At 43.8% G+C, this 19,770-nt stretch overlaps 1 protein-coding gene across 1 annotated transcript in view; it reads left to right on the forward strand.

Annotated features, from left to right (window-relative positions):
- Positions 1–19,770, forward strand: part of LOC139749320 (serine/threonine-protein kinase 32B) — a 204,515-nt gene that overhangs the window by 183,238 nt on the left and 1,507 nt on the right. The window contains exons 7-10 of the mRNA XM_071663046.1: positions 3,535–3,624; positions 6,354–6,571; positions 8,682–8,807; positions 10,572–10,709. Of these exons, the coding sequence (XP_071519147.1) occupies positions 3,535–3,624; positions 6,354–6,571; positions 8,682–8,807; positions 10,572–10,709 (572 nt within the window). The remainder of the gene's footprint in view (positions 1–3,534; positions 3,625–6,353; positions 6,572–8,681; positions 8,808–10,571; positions 10,710–19,770) is intronic.

The raw sequence follows: 19,770 nt of genomic DNA on the forward strand, positions 1-19,770 counted from the left end.
GGAGGAAGTTCCACACACGTGTGGCCCATCTCTTGAACTTTCTTTATCACACAACATCTTCAACCTTGTGTATGATGGCCACATTCACCATCTCTAGTGCCTGCCACACCTCCACCACCACTAACACACCATGAAGACACACCTTCACATACTTTGTTCTATCCTCTGGTTGTTCTGTTGTTCTATCCTCTGGTTGTTCTGTTGTTCTATTCTGTGGTTGTTCTGTTGTTCTATCCTATGGTTGTTCTATCCTCTGGTTGTTCTGTTGTTCTATTCTGTGGTTGTTCTGTTGTTCTATCCCCACATCTTTCGTAGAACTGTTCGTCGTAGACGTCATTATGTTGAGTTGTAAACTGAGAGATTATGATCAGGTTAACCCTCACTTTTCTCTCTTCTATGGAGGGCAGATTTAGGGCTCCCAGCTTTGGCCTGTAATTCAGCTCTCATAAATTTGAAATCATCTCAGATGACCTCCTTTGGACCTTCTCTATTAGTTTCCTGAGCTTCTCTACGTGCCGTCACCAAACTTGAGAGAAGCATATCCAAATTTGGCCTCAGTGGGATGGGAGAATTTCCTCACTCGTATAATGGAACGCTGTTCCAGTACTCGCCAGCTCAGGATCCGTCTCCTTTACTACTGTTCTCTAATGTGGAACTCTGGCGACAGGTTAGGAACAATGTCAAATCCCAAGTCGCCTGTCATAAGTCAACATCTGCAGCTAATTTCCTGATAGAAAACATTCATATAAAGGTCTGCTATCCCAGCGTCCCATCCTCATTACTGTACATTTACTCAGGTTTAGTTTCGTCAACCATGTATCACACCAACTTTGGAGTTTGTCTAGGTCCCCTTACAGGTAGATGCAATCCCCATTACTCTCGACTACCCTCATGACCTCGACATCATCTGTAAACATATTTACGTATGCGTCCAGTCCTTCCGGCAACTCATTCATAGAGATCAGGGAAAACAATGGTCCCAGGGCTGAACCTTGCGGCACGCCAATACAGACCGCAGACCAATTTTGAGTTGCATATCCGAATTACATTTAATGCCTGAGCAGCCATCCTGTGACGTCTCATTCTTGACAAGAAACCTCAACAACCACTCGTAAAAAAATAGCAAACAGGTCACTGTCTACCCAAATTTTCCCTTGTCAATTGCTTCAACGTAAACAGACAGTGTGTACAGTGGGTCTAGAATATCTGGCTATAGTCACTTTGTCAATAATGTAATCACACAGAACACAACACAGATGGGTTACCACTCACGTCCAGGACAGCCGCACGTGTGTACTCCGGCTGTGTTGATCAAGGAGAGGGGGGGTCATTATGAACCGGTCTAAAACGCTATCAGAAAACTCTGTCTTTCATAATACGTTCCATCAGATGTGTTGAGCTTCTCCTGCAGCACGGGGGTGTTGGGAGAGGGAGGCAATGGACCTATGGAAGGAAAAAAAGGAGGGGGGGGGAGTGGAATCCCGTCCACTGAGGCGGAAAGGTGGGAATTTCATCGAGTGGATGACAAGGGAGGATCTTATCGACTGATAACTAATGACTTATCAGATGAGGAACAGATGTCCATGTTGCTTTAAAGACGAAGGTGAACTGTGTGATCCATAATGATATAACAAGTTCCTATCACTATTGATATGTTTATTTATTCATTCATATACTTACTTATCTAATCATTTATTGATAAAAAGAGAGCGAGACTAATCCTCTCTTTGTGTTCATTCCATTACTGAAACGCTGAGAAATTACAATGTTTTGACTTGTGACGTCAGTGTGGTGGAAAGGCCAGTAGTGTGTGTATCTCGGTGTTTCACTGTCTCTCCAGACGGGTTGAGACAATCAATATCTCTGTCAGTACAGGACATCCACTGTCCCTTCCGGGTTGAGACAATCAATATCTCTCCCTGGATAAGACGTCCTCCATCTCTCATCAGGGAAGTTTAGAGACAGTTTTGATTAGGAAAAGAGAAGTGTAAAGATATCTTTATCTTGGCCATTTCCACAACCATTTATTTCAGAGACAATAGACCCCATAACAGCATCTCTCTCAGCCTCGTACAAGATGGGAAAGGGTCTCCATTTCCTGTAGAAAGTCCATGTAATAACATTAGATCTTTTTAAAGTGATGATCCCACTGATAAGTATAAGATTGTCGACCAAACGGAACATTGTGAGTGGTTTATAGACTAACAGACCAGATTTCCACATGAGGAGCTTATAGATATGAATGAGGAGCCAATAGATAAGAATGAGGAGCTAATAGATAAGAATGAGGAGTCAATAGATAAGAATGAGGAGCCAATAGATAAGAATGAGGAGCCAACAGATAAGTATGGAGAGTCAATAGATAAGTATGGAGAGTCAATAGATTAGAATAAGGAGTCAATAGTTAAGAATGAGGAGTCAATAGATAAGAACAAGGAGTCAATAGATAAGAATGAGGAGCCAATAGATAAGAATGAGGAGCCAACAGATAAGTATGGAGAGTCAATAGATAAGTATGGAGAGTCAATAGATTAGAATAAGGAGTCAATAGTTAAGAATGAGGAGTCAATAGATAAGAACAAGGAGTCAATAGATAAGAATGAGGAGCCAATGTAATAGATAGCAACACACACACACACACACACACACACACACACACACACACACACACACACACACACACACACACACACACACACACACACACTTACTAACATTATTTAACTTTTAAAAAATATACTTAGGACTTTGATGGAGTATACCTACTCATGTAGATGTGAGTATATTTCACATTTTCTTTCTAACAGTTTCAACCGATTATTTCTGACAACTGGTGATGGTGAAACACGGGAAAATATATTTCATCTAATGATCACTCAGTAAAATGAAGGAATAAACTTTCGTTTTGTTTATTGATTTACAGATTTATTCAACTATCAATCAATTTGTCTATCTATCTATCTATCTATCTTTCCATCTATCTATCTATCTATCTATCAATCTGTCTATATTTTTTCATATATATATTCGCCATTTCCCGCGTTAGCGAGGTAGCGTTAAGAACAGAGGACTGAGCTTTAGAGGGAATATCCTCACTTGGCCCCCTTCTCTGTTCCTCCTTTTGGAAAACTAAAAACGGGAGGGGAGGATTTCCAGACCCCCGCTCCCTTCCCTTTTAGTCGCCTTCTACGACACGCAGGGAATACATGGGAAGTATTCTTTCTCCCCTATCCCCAGGTCATGTGTACTAATATGTATGTACATCGGCAGGTCATGTGTACTAATATGTATGTACATCGGCAGGTCATGTGTACTAATATGTATGTACATCGGCAGGTTATGTGTACTAATATGTATGTACATCGGCAGGTCATGTGCACTAATATGTATGTACATCGGCAGGTCATGTGTACTAATATGTATGTACATTGGCAGGTTATGTGTACTAATATGTATGTACATCGGCAGGTTATGTGTACTAATATGTATGTACATCGGCAGGTTATGTGCACTAATATGTATGTACATCGGCAGGTCATGTACATCTGACGGACTTCAACATAGCTACAGTGCTACGCTCGGGTCAGCTGGCCACCTCTATGTCCGGCACAAAGCCTTATATGGGTGAGTCCAGCCCTGACCTGCCATCCCAGCCCTCACCTGCCATCCCAGCCCTCACCTGCCCACCCAAGCCCTCACCTGCCATCCCAGCCCTCACCTGCCCACACAAGCCCTTACCTCACATGCATGCATCACCAGTGAGTCAAGTTTATCTTACACATACATTCTTGTCTTTTAGAAACGTCAAGTATTTTGATATAAACACCAAGGGGTTCCCCTCCCTCTGTACTACACCAGGAGTTCCCCTCCCCTGTACTAACACCAGGGGTTCCCCTACCCTGTACTAACACCAGGGGCTTCCCTTACCTGTAATAACACCACAGGTTGTGATGGCTTTAACAAAATGTATTTTCATATAAGTGAACCCTCGTAGTATATCATGATCATTGAATATATACTGTTTTGTCACACTTATCATCATCATCACTATATATATATATATATATATATATATATATATATATATATATATATATATATATATATATATATATATATATAAATCATTATGACGAATATGTGGACTGGAATGGTGAACAAACACAGGTGAGTACTCTTGAGTTTTACTCTTCTAACAGAAACTTTCTTCAGAGAAACTGAGTCACATACAGAGATATAAGTTTGTATATATATCCCACACATCCCCTCAAGCCAAGCCCATCCCGGCAGACGTCGTGCCGTGTTCTATACCCCCTGGCCGCCTACCCCAGTCTGCTACCTCTGCGTCCACTATCCGGCAGCTTTATCACTGGTCCAACGTAGAAAGCCCTCACGATGGTCGATCCACCTCTGCTGCGTACATGTGGGCAACGTCAAAGGCTTTCCTCACTTGCTCGCTCAGTCCTTTATGCATTTTCTTTAGCTTATTGTTTACCTTGGTAGGTAGCCAGTCTTGTCTACGTAGAGAATAATCGCATTCAAAGTACTATGATGACATATATGTTCACTGATGTTTTGACCATACCTCACCCTTTATCCTCATAATACATGCCGGACATCCGATACATGGTATACCGTATACCACGCTATCCTAACCCATACATTTTCCACTTCTAGTTATCAGTCCATCACCTTAACAGTAGCAATGATTATTCCCGCCTTTTTTTGTAAGTATTTATCCACATCTGAGGTCGTCCTTGAGCTGAGGACTGAGATATTACTCTCATCATCCACTGGTCTGCTCTCAACACTGGCCTCCGCGTCTTTGCATTACGCTGATAACGTTCTTCTTTGAGGTTAACCCAGGGTTCTTCTGGACAACACATCCTCTGGAAACGCCTCCAGGATTTACCTGTCCTCCACCTGCAGGTACACACCACTTGCGTAGGGTGGAGTCTCTCCTGAGCGTGAAGCCAGCGATCACTCCAGACTTTGTGTGTGCTCTCGTCATCATGACCCGGGGAGATAATGGATGACTCCTGTGGCTGGGTTGACGGTACACCCAGACCTGTACACCTTGGTCAGTCATCCATGATCGTGTCTTAACATTAAAACACAATCACTCATTCTCTTGCTCTGCCAGTGTGTGGTGTGTGTGTCTCTCTCTGTGCTGACGTTGTCTCACGTACTTAAGATGTTGCCCATCTACACCAGGTGGCACACCCCTGCCCTTGCTGTAGCGCTCTGTCCGTCTACACCGTCTACGTTCTACACACTCTACGTTCCCAGACGTACCTCTACAACACCAAGCGGGGAACCCATCGTTACACCCTATGTTGTCGGTTCTCGTTGAACGTGGACAGACGTTCAACGAGGTATAAGTATTTTCATCACTGACCGTCCATGATTTACTCGATCTTGAGGATGATATCAGTATAAGGTGATGACGTCAGTGGCCAGATATACCGTTCGAGTTAAACGATGACGTCACGGGTTGGATGACAACATTCATGATCTACTTATGACATCACAGCCAATGGGACGGTACCACCAGTAGAGTGATGACGTTTCAGCTCGAAGAATAAAGTCGCTTGTCAAGCGATACCGTCGTTGGTTGAGTGATGAACGTATTGGTCAAACAATGTCATCAGTTTTAGCGACGTGACGTCACCGACTCGACGATGTCGAACGATGACGTCACCATAGACGGCAGATGACGCCACAGGTGCGTCACTGAGACTGCCACATTCACCAGACACTTCAATATCCTCGGACCTTCTCATTACAACTTCAAATTCGAGCGTGGCATCTCGTTAATGGCTTCTAACCATTCCAAAACACCTGGCAATTAATGTATGAGAGAAAGTCTTCATTACACAAACTCCTGTAGCCTTCCTCTTGACCAGGTGGTCAAGGGAACGGTCATTTGAGAGCCACATTGGCTGCTGGAGGAGGTCAAACGTCTTCATCAATTACATTCTTCCTCTCCTCCTGCGCTGGGCCGACGACCCAGGCCACAACCTCGAGCGAGGCGGGAACACACAGCGCTGGCCCGACTGCACACACCATCAGGGGAAACAAAGTTAAAGAACATGATTTTCCATCTATAGAATTTCTTTTGCTGATTTAGTCACACAATTAATCTTAATAATGACTTTAAACTGCTTGTTATGATAGATATTATGTGATGTGGTATAGACACGCGTGACGGAGGGGTAGATATAGATACTAGTGCTATGGGAATACTGATAGAGAGATAGGGGGTAGATATAGATACTAGTGGTACCACTGATGGTAAGGAGTAACTATAGATAACTACAGATACCTGACCACCACCCCTTCCTTCCCTCCAGCCCCGGAGGTGTTCGAGTGTGCAGCCGAGACGTGCGAGGGTTACAGCTACGCCGTGGACTGGTGGTCGCTGGGGGTGACGGCGTATGAGGTGCGACGTGGGAAGCGACCGTACGACATCCACTCCAACACCTCACTGCACGAGATTCGCCACATGTTCCTGCAGGCGCTCAAGTTCTCCCCAGACTGCCATCCTAGCTTGGTGCACGTCCTCTCCAGGGTGAGTTCCCTCCCCGGCGGTAGGGGACTGGCTGGGTCTGTGGTGGGTTCAGGGTGGGTCTGTGGTGGGTTCAGGGTGGGTCTGTGGTAGATTCAGGGTAGGACCTGGCTGGGTCTGTGGTGGGTTCAGGGTGGGCCTGTGGTGGGTTCAGGGTGGGTCTCTGGTGGATTCAGGGTGGGTCTGTGGTGGGTTCAGGGTGGGTCTGTGGTGGGTTCAGGGTGGGTGCAGAGTAAGAAGGGTGAGCTCTAGGAGAGAACAGGAGGTCCTAGGATGAATCTAGAATGCTCTAGGGTAAATCTAAGGTGTTCTAGAATAAGTCTTCTGTATTCTAGAATGTTTACGGGTTCTAGGGTGAGCTTAGTGTGTTCTAGAGTGAGACTGGGGTGTTCTAGGGTGAGCTCAGTGTGTTCTAGAGTGAGACTGGGGGTGTTCTAGGGTGAGCTTAGTGTGTTCTAGAGTGAGGCTGGGGTGTTCTAGGGTGAGTCTCGTAGAGTCTAGAGCAGGAGACCTAAGTTCTCTCTAGGTTCCCTCATCTTGATACCATCTAGAACATCTGTAGGTTGAGGGTAGGTCGTCCTAGGTTTTCTATACACAGTGTCCTAGGAGTTCTAGAGAGACATTTCAAGATGTTCCACCTGTAAGGGTGAATCTAGAGTGTTCTTCAGTGACTTTATAGCCTTAACTTGAGTCTCTAGATTGCCTGAATGTCTTCAAGAGGTAATCTAGGAGAGAGAGAGAGAGAGAGAGAGAGAGAGAGAGAGAGAGAGAGAGAGAGAGAGAGAGAGAGAGAGAGAGAGAGAGAGAGAGAGAGAGAATTTTTCTTAAAAATGTCGTACTTCTCTCGACAAAACAGAGAAATATAATTATGTTCTCTGACCTGTGTTGACCTGAGTTGACATTGTGTTGACCTGTGTTGACCTGAGTTGACCTGTGTTGACCTGAGTTCACCTGTGTTGACCAGTGATGTCTAAGTTGACCTGTGTTGACCTGTGCTGCCTGTGTTGACCTTGTGTTGACCAGTGATGTCTAAGTTGACCTGTGTTGACCTTTTCCATGGGTTCCATCCTACCATAATGTCATCTAGACTAATTACAGGTTAATCACTCGTCAGGCATCTTAATTACATTACTTCCACTCCTTCACTCGCAACAATGGAGAATGTAATCCATGTGTCTACATGTATCACAGTCACCTGACCCTTCTCAGCTTTGGAATGTAATCCAACGTGAATAATGTAATTGAATGATAATCATATTGACCTGTACATACAAATAAATGCTTTAGTAATTAATCAATAGCTTTATCGAAAGTCATTCCGATATTAATGATAAGGGCGACAGAGTGTGTAATACACTTCAGGCAGATAACACTTATAGAGGTTGTAATAACATGTTCATTAGAATAATGTTCTTATTAATGTTTCCGGAGCTCATTAACTCCCTAATTAATTACTATGTAGAGAGTGTTTGCTCTCGGGTCCTGTTCTAATTACCCGCCGAGCCTTGTGTTGTTTGCCTTACTTGGCTTAGAGGTTGTTTGGGTCTTGATGTTTGATTGTTTGTTAATCTTTGTACTGTTGTTTACATGGACGCCTGAATGTGTCGTTCATATGTATGTATGTGTGTGTGTATGTATGTGTGTTGTGTATGTATGTGTGTATGTATGTATGTATGTATGTATGTATGTAGGTATGTAGGTAGGTATGTGTTTGTTTGCATGTACATATGTATGAACTACACGTATGTATAAGAAAGTATAAATACATGTATTTCTGTATGTCTTATGGATTATTATCATGTATTTAGGTTCTATATTCAGTGTTTACCTCTCAATCTTGACCATGTTTTTATAATATTGCTTTATCTTCTTTTTTATCATCTTTCATTATTTTTTTGCCTGTTTACTCTTTCACTGTCTGTATATCTTTGTCTGTCTGTCTGCATGTCTGTCTGTCTGTCTGTCTGTGTGTCTGTCTGTCTGTCTGTCTGTCTCTCTCTCTCTCTCTCTCTCTCTCTCTCTCTCTCTCTCTCTCTCTCTCTCTCTCTCTCTCTCTCTCTCTCCCTAGCCTTCGTCTCTGGAGGTCCGGATAATGTTATATCTCCTCCCACAGCTGCTGGTGGTCAGTCCGGATAAACGCATCAGTCGTCTGGAGGACCTGGTCAAGATCCCGTACGTGGGCACGCTGGACATGGAAACCCTCCTGCAGAAGAAGTGCCGACCGAACTTCACCCCTCCGGTAGGAGAGAGGGAGAGAGAGAGAGAGAGAGAGAGAGAGAGAGAGAGAGAGAGAGAGAGAGAGAGAGAGAGAGAGAGAGAGAGAGAGAGAGAGAGAGAGCAACGGGACAGGGCCTAACGCGTAGTGCTCACAGCATTTTCCTTATAACGCATATCTTTACGTACCATCTGTTTATATTTCTGTATGTCTCCTTCTCTTCCATTAATCACACAGTGGGTGAGCCACTTCGTCCACGCTTTCAATCCTTTCCATTAATCGCAGTGGTGGGTGAGCCACTTCGTCCACGCTTTCAATCCTTTCCATTAATCGCAGTGGTGGGTGAGCCACTTCGTCCAAGCTTTCAATCCTTTCCATTAACCGCAGTGGTGGGTCAACCCCTTCGTCCAACCTGCCAGCCTCCCACTCCAGTACCCACAGTGGTGACTTACCCAGTTCGTCTAACCCGCCAGCCTCCCACTCCATTAACCGTAGTGGGTGTCTGAACCACTTCGTCCAAGATGATATAAATCCCTTCATTAACTGTCATTAATCTATAAATCCTGCCATAACGTGTCATTAATCCATTAATCCACCCATTATCTGCCCCCTCCCCCCCCAACCATATTCAGCAGTGTTGTTCGCTACTAACCAGTATCAGCAAACTCTTGAACACGACGGTACGATCCTTGAGCACGACGGTACGACCCTTGAGCACGAGGGTACGATCCTTGAGCACGACGGTATGACCCTTGAGCACGACGGTACGATCCTTGAGCACGACGGTACGACCCTTGAGCACGAGGGTACGACCCTTGAGCACGACGGTATGACCCTTGAGCACGACGGTACGATCCTTGAGCACGACGGTACGACCCTTGAGCACGAGGGTACGATCCTTGAGCACGACGGTATGACCCTTGAGCACGACGGTACGACTCTTGAGCACGACGGTACGACCCTTGAGCACGACGGTACGACCCTTGAGTATGATGACGTGGAGGACGGGCCAGTTCAAAGACCACGTCATCATACCCAGGGAATGTATGGTCTTCCTCAAGCCTGACTCCCTTCCTGTATGAAGAGGGTTAAGCATCTTACTCTCCCAGCTCTCCTTACTCTCCCAGCTCTCCCTACTCCCCAGCTCTCCTTACTCTCCCAGCTCTCCTTACTCTCCCAGCTCTCATTACTCTCCCAGCTCTCCTTACTCTCCCAGCTCTCCTTACTCTCCCAGCTCTCCTTACTCTCCCAGCTCTCCTTACTCTCCCAGCTCTCCTTACTCTCCCAGCTCTCCTTACTCTCCCATAATAATAAACGTTTATCTGTCACGTCCTGCCACTTCATAAGCCCCAGTCATCACACCTCAACATAACAAAAACACTCACTTTCTTGAGTCCACAGATATAAACACACTTTCCCTCCCCCTCACACTCGACCTTACCCTAAGAGGATATGACTCATCGTATATAATATATTATCGTATATAATATATTACTCATCGTATACAATATATCATCGTATTCAACATATTACTCATCGTATATAAGAGTATATGACTCATCGTATGTAATATATTACTCATCATATGTAAGAGGATATTACTCATTGTATATAATATATTATTCATCGTATGTAAGAGGATATTACTCATCGTATATAAGATATTACTCATCGTCTACAAAAGCATTTTTTCATCAAACAGAGAGTTCCTATACATGATCAATATTCTAATCATAAATTTTCATTATCTGACATTACAAAATGTTTTTCTTTCTTCATCTCCGACAGAAGGATCATTTGAACTGTGACCCGACCTTTGAACTGGAGGAGATGATCATAGAGTCCAGACCCCTGCATAAGAAGAAGAAACGACTCTCCAAACAGAAGAGCATCAAGGAAACGCAGAGCTCACTCTCCGGCACCACCGTGAGTATACGTCCGGCACCGCTGGTAGCACATGTGGAGAGGGTTAAGTCATACGTCTGGCACCACTGGTTGTACATATAGAGAGGGTTAAGTCGTACGTCTGGCACCGCTGGTAATGTGGAGAGAGTTAAGTTATATGTCTGGCAACACTGGCTGTACATATAGAGAGGGTTAAGTCGTACGTCTGACACAGCTGGTAGTACATGTGGAGAGGGTTAAGTCATACGTCTGGCACCACTGGTTGTACATATAGAGAGGGTTAAGTCGTACGTCTGGCACCGCTAGTTGTACATGTGGAGAGGGTTAAGTCGCACGCCTGGCACCACTGGCAGTACATGTGGAGAGGATTAATCGTATGTTTTGTTGTTCAGTGCGTCGGGAGGTTCTTAAACTGGTGACAACTGAAGCAGTAATGGCAGTCTCTCTCTCATGCACTGGCATAGTTAGGCAGGTGAACGTGGGAGGGGGAAAAATACTTATATACAACATACATACATAGAGCTACATATACACCGTACCACTGGGGACAGTGTAGGAAGTATACTGTCGATGCATCTTGTGTGTGTGTCGTAGAAGGCGACTACGAAGGTCGGGAACACAGAAGCTGGAAATCCTCCCCTCCTGTACGATCAATTTCGAAAAGGAAGAACAAAGGAAGGAACCAAGTGTGTGAATCTTTCCTCTAACTCAGTCATCTGTTCCTGACGCTACTTCGGGAAACAACGAACTGATACGAAAGGAAATGATAAACCTACTTATGCAGATACAGAGCAACACACAGATGAAATAGAAACACACACACACACACACACACACACACACGCACACACACACACACTAAAAACATGAAGACAGGCGTAGTGGAACAGAGACCTGAAAACATTAAGATAGAATCGAAGGTGTAAAGAAAATGATATGTACCAGTCAGAGAAAACAATGGGAGTAGTTATGGTCAGGTTAATGAAAGGTTTAGCCAAAATAATAGGTCCAGAGTATAAAGGATGAGAACTTGGTAGTAAAATGGGAAAATCGTAGAGAAAGCCAAAGACATGGAAGCTGACACATCAACACTGAAGGATCAGCAGAAAGTTGGGCGGCACAAACTTAAAAAGATTAGTAAAGGAGGGAAAATGACAGACGTAAGTGACTGATGATTTATGCAGTGGAAGATTATATTCCTGGAGAAGATGGAGAGAGAGAAGGAAAGCTGATTATCAAACTAATAACGGCTTTAGTAATGCCAATCAAAGTTTCAGTTATGGTGAAGTTTGATATTGAGTCATCTAGCCAGGAGATACTACAGTTGGCTGAGACACGTAAGACTCTGGTGAAACTCAGTAAGGCATTCCTCACACGTGAGGGAGAACGAGAAGAGAGGGAGAAAAGCAAACAACACAATCACGAGGCAACAAACGGGTGACACCAAATCAGGCAAGAAAACAGATCAGCCCAGCCATGACCACAGAAAGGTCTGGGATGTTAAGGGATGGAAATATCACAGCAAAAAAGTCGCGTCGACGAATATAAATGAATTGCTTGTGAATAAAAAGAGAGCTGAATTCAAAGATTGAATCAAGGAAAATGAAAATAAATTATCTGATATTGCTGGAGTTGGGGAACCAAACTTACCGAAGAGACGGAGGAGGAGGAGGAGGAGGAGGAGGAGGAGGAGGAGGAGGAGGGAGAGGAGGAGGAGTCAACTTTTCATTAAGAAAAAACCTTGTTTCATGAAATACTGGCGGGCGGCCTATTCAAATAATGCACAATGGGAAGAGTACTTTAAGTTACATGTAACTAAGTAATCTCAACCTAAACTAACAAAGGCTATTGAGAACATCACATATGATACACCAATTGGTAACAGTGATCAGGCAATGCTAGAGTCAGAATATGTGGTAAATAAACACGTATAAATAAAAGCGATGAAACCAGAAGCAAAGAGGAGATATGATGGGAGGCATTATACAGAAGGGAAGAACATCTGTAGTAACATGAATGGAGTTCAAAGCTGTCAGAAACAGGGCGTTGTGGTGGCAGGTTCTGTGACATGTTCTGGGACTCTGTGACACACCCTCACGTCTTTACTGAAGTGAGGAATTGGAAGACAGGTAAGGGGAAGGGAAAGGGGAAGGGGGAAGAGAGGGAAGAAGGAGGGGGTGGTTCACTAAAACAAGTCAAAAAGTGATTCAATCTTAGCGATAGTCTGTGACGAAGATGTACACGACACTCCAGCCAGCAAGCGTTTGTCAGGCCATGAGAGAGAGCAACGAACACGTACTAGACCAGGATAAGAAACGAGGAACACACAAGCTCTCGAAAGCGTAGACAAGGCGGGAGATAATGCAAAACTTTTCCATAAATTCATCAGGAGTAAATTGCCATTCAAAGACCCGCTAAAAAGGCTAATGGACTCAGAGGGATGAGTTTGCAGTGGATGACGTAAGGATGTGGGAGGAGCTAAATGACAAGTGCAACAGTGTTGTCACAGTGGAAGACACTGTAGCCCCAACACCACTGAGACGGGACGGAGAGGAAGTCTTCGAAGTCATTGCAACATCTAGACGAGACATCAGCAGACTACTGAAGTTCTTCACCCGCACAAGGGTCATGGTCTTGGTAAGAATTTCCATACGTGCTGAAGATGTGTGTAAATACTGTGTTCACTTGACAGACCGTCTGAAATGCTCACGACGTCGCTGGAAAAACTGCTAAAGGAGAGGAAGGATGCTAATGTCACGCCTGTGACAGGAGTCTGGGAGAGGCATTGAACTGTACACCGGTCACCCTGGCGAACATGGTGGATTTCTTTTGCACGGAACAAGAGAGAGGTCGGAGGGATCGTCTGCATCATACCTTCCAGAAAGCATTTGACACTATACCACACAAGAGGCTGGTGAAGTAGTTGGATCTCCAGGAAGGTACGGGCGGGAGACTCCTCTGTTGGGCAGAGCATATCTCAGTGGAGAGGAACAAAGGTCACACGTCAGGGTAGCCTCTCGATGTGGGTTGTGATCATGAGTGGAGTGCCGCAAGGTTCAGGTCTGGGTCCACTGCTCTTCCTGATCTAGGTGAATGACTTGCCAGATGGAGGACTGGACGCCAGTCTGAACGTGTGTTTGCGGATGATGCCAAAGTCACACAAGAGGTGAAAAGAGACGAGGATTGCAGCGACCTACAAGGGGACCGAGACAAACTCGAAAGTTTGTTTGACACATGGGTGACAAAATTCAACCCAAGGAAATGTAAAGTAGCGAGGGTAAGACACAATGAACGGCCATGATGTGACTATGATCTAGTGGGGAAATAACTTATAGGAATGTGTGTGTGGAGTCGACATCGTCCCTAACTTGTCGCCAGTGTTCGTACTTGAGGAGAAATATAGGTGACAAACTCTCTGCTGGCTAACGACAGAATCGCATTCAAAGGAATGGATAAGGAAAGTTAATGCTCATCAAGCTGTTCACATCCTACGTGAGTCCAAAACTAGACTATGCTTCTCAAGTTTGGTCACCGCACCTGAAGATGTACAAAGAGCTGTTAGAGAAGGTCCAGAGGAGGACAACAACGATGGTACCAGCATTAAGAGAGTTGAGTTACAGAGCAGGGTTAGAAGACTATTATTTGTCCATCTTGGAAGAGAGAAGAGTGAGGGATGACCTGATCATGCCTTCAAGTTCTTAAACCCAACTGATGATGTAGACAGTGATCAGCGTTGTGGGAGATGTAGAGACAAAAGAATCAAAAACTTATCAAAAGCAAAAGACTTATTGAAAATGTTGTAAAGAAATACTATTATGGTATGATAGGTAGACTGATGGAGTAAACTGATTGAGGAAACTGTAAATGTGGACCTAATAAAGAAGTGGATAAGGTTGTATGATAGAGAATGCTCAAAAACTGGGGCCCCACCAGCGTAGAACTTCCTCCCCGTACAGTACAATCACACATTACCATGTTAACATTAATCAAGTCAGTGTCAACAAAACATTTGGTCTGTGTGTCACAGGTTATATAACCAGATGATCAGAAGACATGATTGTATTGGTGGCAACCGTAAACATAAACTCTTCCAAAGACTTTAAAAATCTCGAAGATTGAATCTTGGCTAGAGATAAAAAAAGATCTAATACCATCGTTATCAGTGTATAATTAGATTAGTACTACAGTGTCTTTATAAAGTAGGGGGGCTAGCCATTAAGGTCAACTATAACACTAAAGGTCAGGTCTTCAGGCTGACCTTATCAAGCTCATACTTGATAATTATCTACGTCACGTCTTAGAAAGTTAGAGGATTAATGACTTATCCTGGAGGTTAACTTTCTAAGTATCAGGTGAGAGAGAGAGAGAGAGAGAGAGAGAGAGAGAGAGAGAGAGAGAGAGAGTCCACAAGGCTCTTTCTCACCGATACTCACAAGGTGTCAGTGACTCAGCAACCACATCAGCGACAGCTTCAGTGTGAATACACAGTGTACTGGTTCACACTGAATGACTCCAGTGTCAACACTCAGTGTCATGATTCACGTTCAGTGACTGTAGTGTCAACATTCAGTGTATAGTCAGTAAAGTCAGCATAGTTATAAGGATGAGTGATATAGAGTTAGTCTATCCAGTATAGTTGGCAGTATACTTAGTATATCTGTCAGTATACTGATCATTATAGTCAGTACAGTCAGTTTTGAAGTCAATGTAATCAATATAGCAGTCAGTATGATAGTCAGTATAGGAGTCAGTATAGTCAGTATAGCAGTCAGTATAGTCAGTATGGTGTCAGTATAGTCAGTATAGTAGTCAGTGTAGTCAGTATGGTAGTCAGTATAAGTCGTGTTATAGTCAGTATAGTCAGTATGATAGTCAGTATAGTCAGTACTATAGTCAGTATAGTCAGTATGGTAGTCAGTATAGTCAGTACTATAGTCAGTATAGTCAGTATGGAAGTCAGTATAGAAGTCAGTATAGTCAGTACGGTAGTCATTATAGTCAGTATGCTAGTCACTATAGTCAGTATAATAGTTGGTATAGTCAGTATAGTAGTCAGTATAGTCAGTATGGTAGTCAGTATTGTAAGATTTTAAAACCAGAATAATTCCCTTGCTACAGCTGATGATCATAGTGATGATGGAAATAAACTTACAAGCTAACTTGTAGTGAGAGTGTAAAGTGTGAAGTATAAGTGATAAGTGAGGTATAGTGAGCGACTTGTGAAAACTTTATAAGACCAAGCTAAAGGAAGGATTCACTTTAACTGCCTCGTTTAAGAGAATAGTTTTATGGTTAAGATGATACCCTGCTCAAGTGGAAACCGCCACTCTCATTCAAATGCACTTACACTTATGTGAAACTTATATAAGTACCATCCTAGATGGGAAATACTTTATATGTATTAATTGCCTTTATGTGTCAATTTCTTTCTTCCTCTTCGACTCACAACGTGAACTCGTATTAGTTTTCCTGAGAATTTACGAATAACTATGAAATATCAAAATGTTTGTAATTACAGCATGAAGTTTAACAGCAGTATTGATGATTACAGACTGTAAGGTGTGTGTGTGTGTGTGTGTGTGTGTGTGTGTGTGTGTGTGTGAGTGTGTACATGTACATATTATTCCATACGGCTTCTTTCTCCCTGTATCAACATGTGAATATTACCTCACTAAACTGTACCAGAGAACATGTCCCGCCTGCACAGATGTGTACGACACTCTCAACCAGATACCTGGCAGTGGGCACATGCCGATAGACCAACCAGCGACCACACTGCCAGCCGTATATCGTACAATCCTTTAGCATCTGCCACACGGCTTCACCACCTTATATAGCAGTTATCAAAACAACTTCCTACACCACAGAAAAATACATCTAACTACGACCAATAGACGGACGGTCATCTACACAGACATAGAGAGGGGACCACAACCCCCCACCTGTAGACATGAGCGGGAGCGAATATTCATTATAAGCAAATTCATGTTTGTGTACCACTATATTTACACGTAGGTTCCCGTTGAAGCCAGACACACGGCAACTCTCTCCAGCGGACTGAATGCAAATGAGACAGATTACCATATCATAGACTTAGCATGTATTGTGAAGTTCCCCAAGCAAAACCTTCTTTAACTCTATTAAAAAAAACATGAATACGTTCCTGACAATATTATATGAACCCACAAGTGTCCAGGATCTTCTGAGTCAAATATTTTCATTGCTATATTCAGTCCGAAGATTCCTGATTCAACGTTATGTTTCTCTTGCACGTTATTACATACTGGAGGTTATATATGCTTACTGCCAGGTGGATATAGTCGGTTTTATCTACAACTACATTTTAAATCGATTAAATTGAGTTTTGAGTAACTTTTAATCTTCTCCCCAAAGAATACTTCCCACGTATTCCCTGCGTGTCGTAGAAGGCGACTAAAAGGGGAGGGAGCGGGAGGCTGGAAATCCTCCCCTCTCGTTTTTTTTTTTTTTTTTTCTTCCAAAAGAAGGAACAGAGAAGAGGGCCAGGTGAGGATATTCCCTCAAAGACCCAGTCCTCTGTTCTTAACGCTACCTCGCTATCGCGGGAAATGGCGAATAGTATGAAAGAAAAGAAAATATATATATATATATATATATATATATATATATATATATATATATATATATATATATATATATATATATATATATATATGAGAGAGAGAGAGAGAGAGAGAGAGAGAGAGAGAGAGAGAGAGAGAGAGAGAGAGAGAGAGAGAGAGAGAGAGAGAGAGAGGTGAGCGTGGAGCGTGTGGCCCCGGGGCAGCCTTTACCATCTTGGTTATGAATCATGTAGAAAACATCCGCGATTTCTCAGATGTTTCCTCGTCCGCCGGTGATGCTCAGGTTTCCTGCAGGAGGATCCGTCAAAGGATCTGCCCGTCTGGAAATGTAATCCTGGCTTGTTTATGATGACTATCTGGAGGCTGCCGGGCGTGCCCTGGGGGAGGACAGGCCAACTGATGCATCTTCCTCTGCCTGCATCCTCCTCCTTCTTCCTCCTCCTTCCTTCTCCTCCTTCTTCTTCCTCCTTCCTTCTCCTCCTTCACCCTCCTCGTGCTCCCTCTCTTCTCCTTCCTGCTCCCTCTTGATCCTTCTCCCTCCTTCTCCTACTGCATCTCCTCCTTCAGCTCATAATTTCTATTCCTCCTCCTGATATCCTATATGGTGTAAAAGTCCTCTTATGTACTACACAGACATTTCAATCACGTCACAATATCCTAACACTACACCAGCAACACGTAACACGTAATGCGTCATAACATAATACTTCATAATACAGTTCTAACGATGGTTTACTCAGAACACAATGTCTGCGTGTTAAGACAAGACTTTCGTCACTCTTTCTACCCCAGAGAAAGACAATTCCATTATGTACCCTTATGCCACACTGATGGGAAAATCACTTCCATTCAACGAAAAAGCTCCAGTTTTTTTGGGCGTCACATATAACACACATGTGACATTCACTCCCTGAAACAAACACAACAAAAACAAATTTGGACAAGAAAATGAATTCTTTAGTATCCTCTACAATTAATTCATCCAGCCCACACTAAACTACGCCTCGCCTGCCGGAACAACCACACTGTCAAAAGCAAAAGTTGCAAACCACAGAAAACAGAGCACTCAGAACAACCACCAGCTGCCCAGCATCCACAGACACTATACACCTACATAACGAAACAAAGATCCTCCCAGTACAGTCCTACCTCAGTTTGCTCGGCGTTCACTTCTTTCCAGCAGCACTAGAACCTTCCCCTCCAAAGTTACACCTGAAGCAGATATGAAAATCCCACTCCTACTTCATACAACAACAATAACCTGTAGTCTCAGATCTCCCTCTCTCAACAGCTCCAACAATAACAAAACATACAACCACGGAAATGACCCACCAAATACTAACCTGCCGTCGCAACACAGTCTTAAACACCACTTCAGAAAAAATACACCCACATGAAACCGCATCCCCGAGTCATCGACCAGTTACACTTTCTCTTTTGCGCCCTGGACACGACCCATCCTTACATCATCACAGACACAGGTTGACCATGACACAAGACCATCAGTGATGACCAAGATGCAACAACTGTTCTTCAGACACTGAGCACCTACACTGTCCTGCACGCAGCTGACACTGACATACACTGATCATCACACCCCATGACCAATCATCTCGCCCAGTGGAACTGGCTGGCTTCCTGAGCACTGCAGGAGCTCCTTAAAAGGGGCTTCTGGGACAGAAAGATTGTTACACACACACACACACACACAAATATATATATATATATATATATATATATATATATATATATATATATATATATATATATATATATATATATATATATAATCCCTGGGGATAGGGGAGAAATAATACTGCCCACGTTCTCCCGGCGTATGGTAGAGGGCGACTACAAGGCGTGGAAATATAGTGCATATGAACGCGCACTTTCATACAGCACATAATACCCTCCAACAGCCAGGATTCGAACCCAGGACCTTTTTATGTGGTAGTCAGGAACGCTAACCACAAGGTTATGATCACCTCTAATAAGGAAATGATTATTCGATTACAAGTAATCGAATACTCTTCGTCTCACATCCATGAGTAACGTGTGTGTGTGTGTGTGTGTGTGTGTGTGTGTGTGTGTGTGTGTGTGTGTGTGTGTATTTTTGACATAGGACTGAGTGGTTCGGGGCATGAAAATGCTCTACCTCGCGAGGACTTTTGTGTGTGTGGGGGGGAATAGTGAGGGGGAGGGGTATGGGGAGGAGAGGTGGAGGGAAGGGTGGGGAGGAAGGGGTCGTGATGGGGTGGGTGTAGGGGGGGGGGGGGGTGTGGTACCCTATATGAAGTTACACGGATTTTTCTCAATTCCTTTTCTCTTGTGGATTTTTTTTTTTTTTTACATTTCCTTTTTTTTTTTTTCTTTGTTTCGTCCTGGCGTTGGAAGCCACCTGACCCACCCAGCGGTGACACAGTGAAAGCCTCCCCCTCCCTCACGCTGCTCCTCCCTCCCTCACCCTACTCCTCCCTCCC

The sequence above is a fragment of the Panulirus ornatus genome, chromosome 7 (genome assembly GCF_036320965.1).
Source record: "Panulirus ornatus isolate Po-2019 chromosome 7, ASM3632096v1, whole genome shotgun sequence".
Lineage (NCBI taxonomy): Eukaryota > Metazoa > Arthropoda > Malacostraca > Decapoda > Palinuridae > Panulirus > Panulirus ornatus.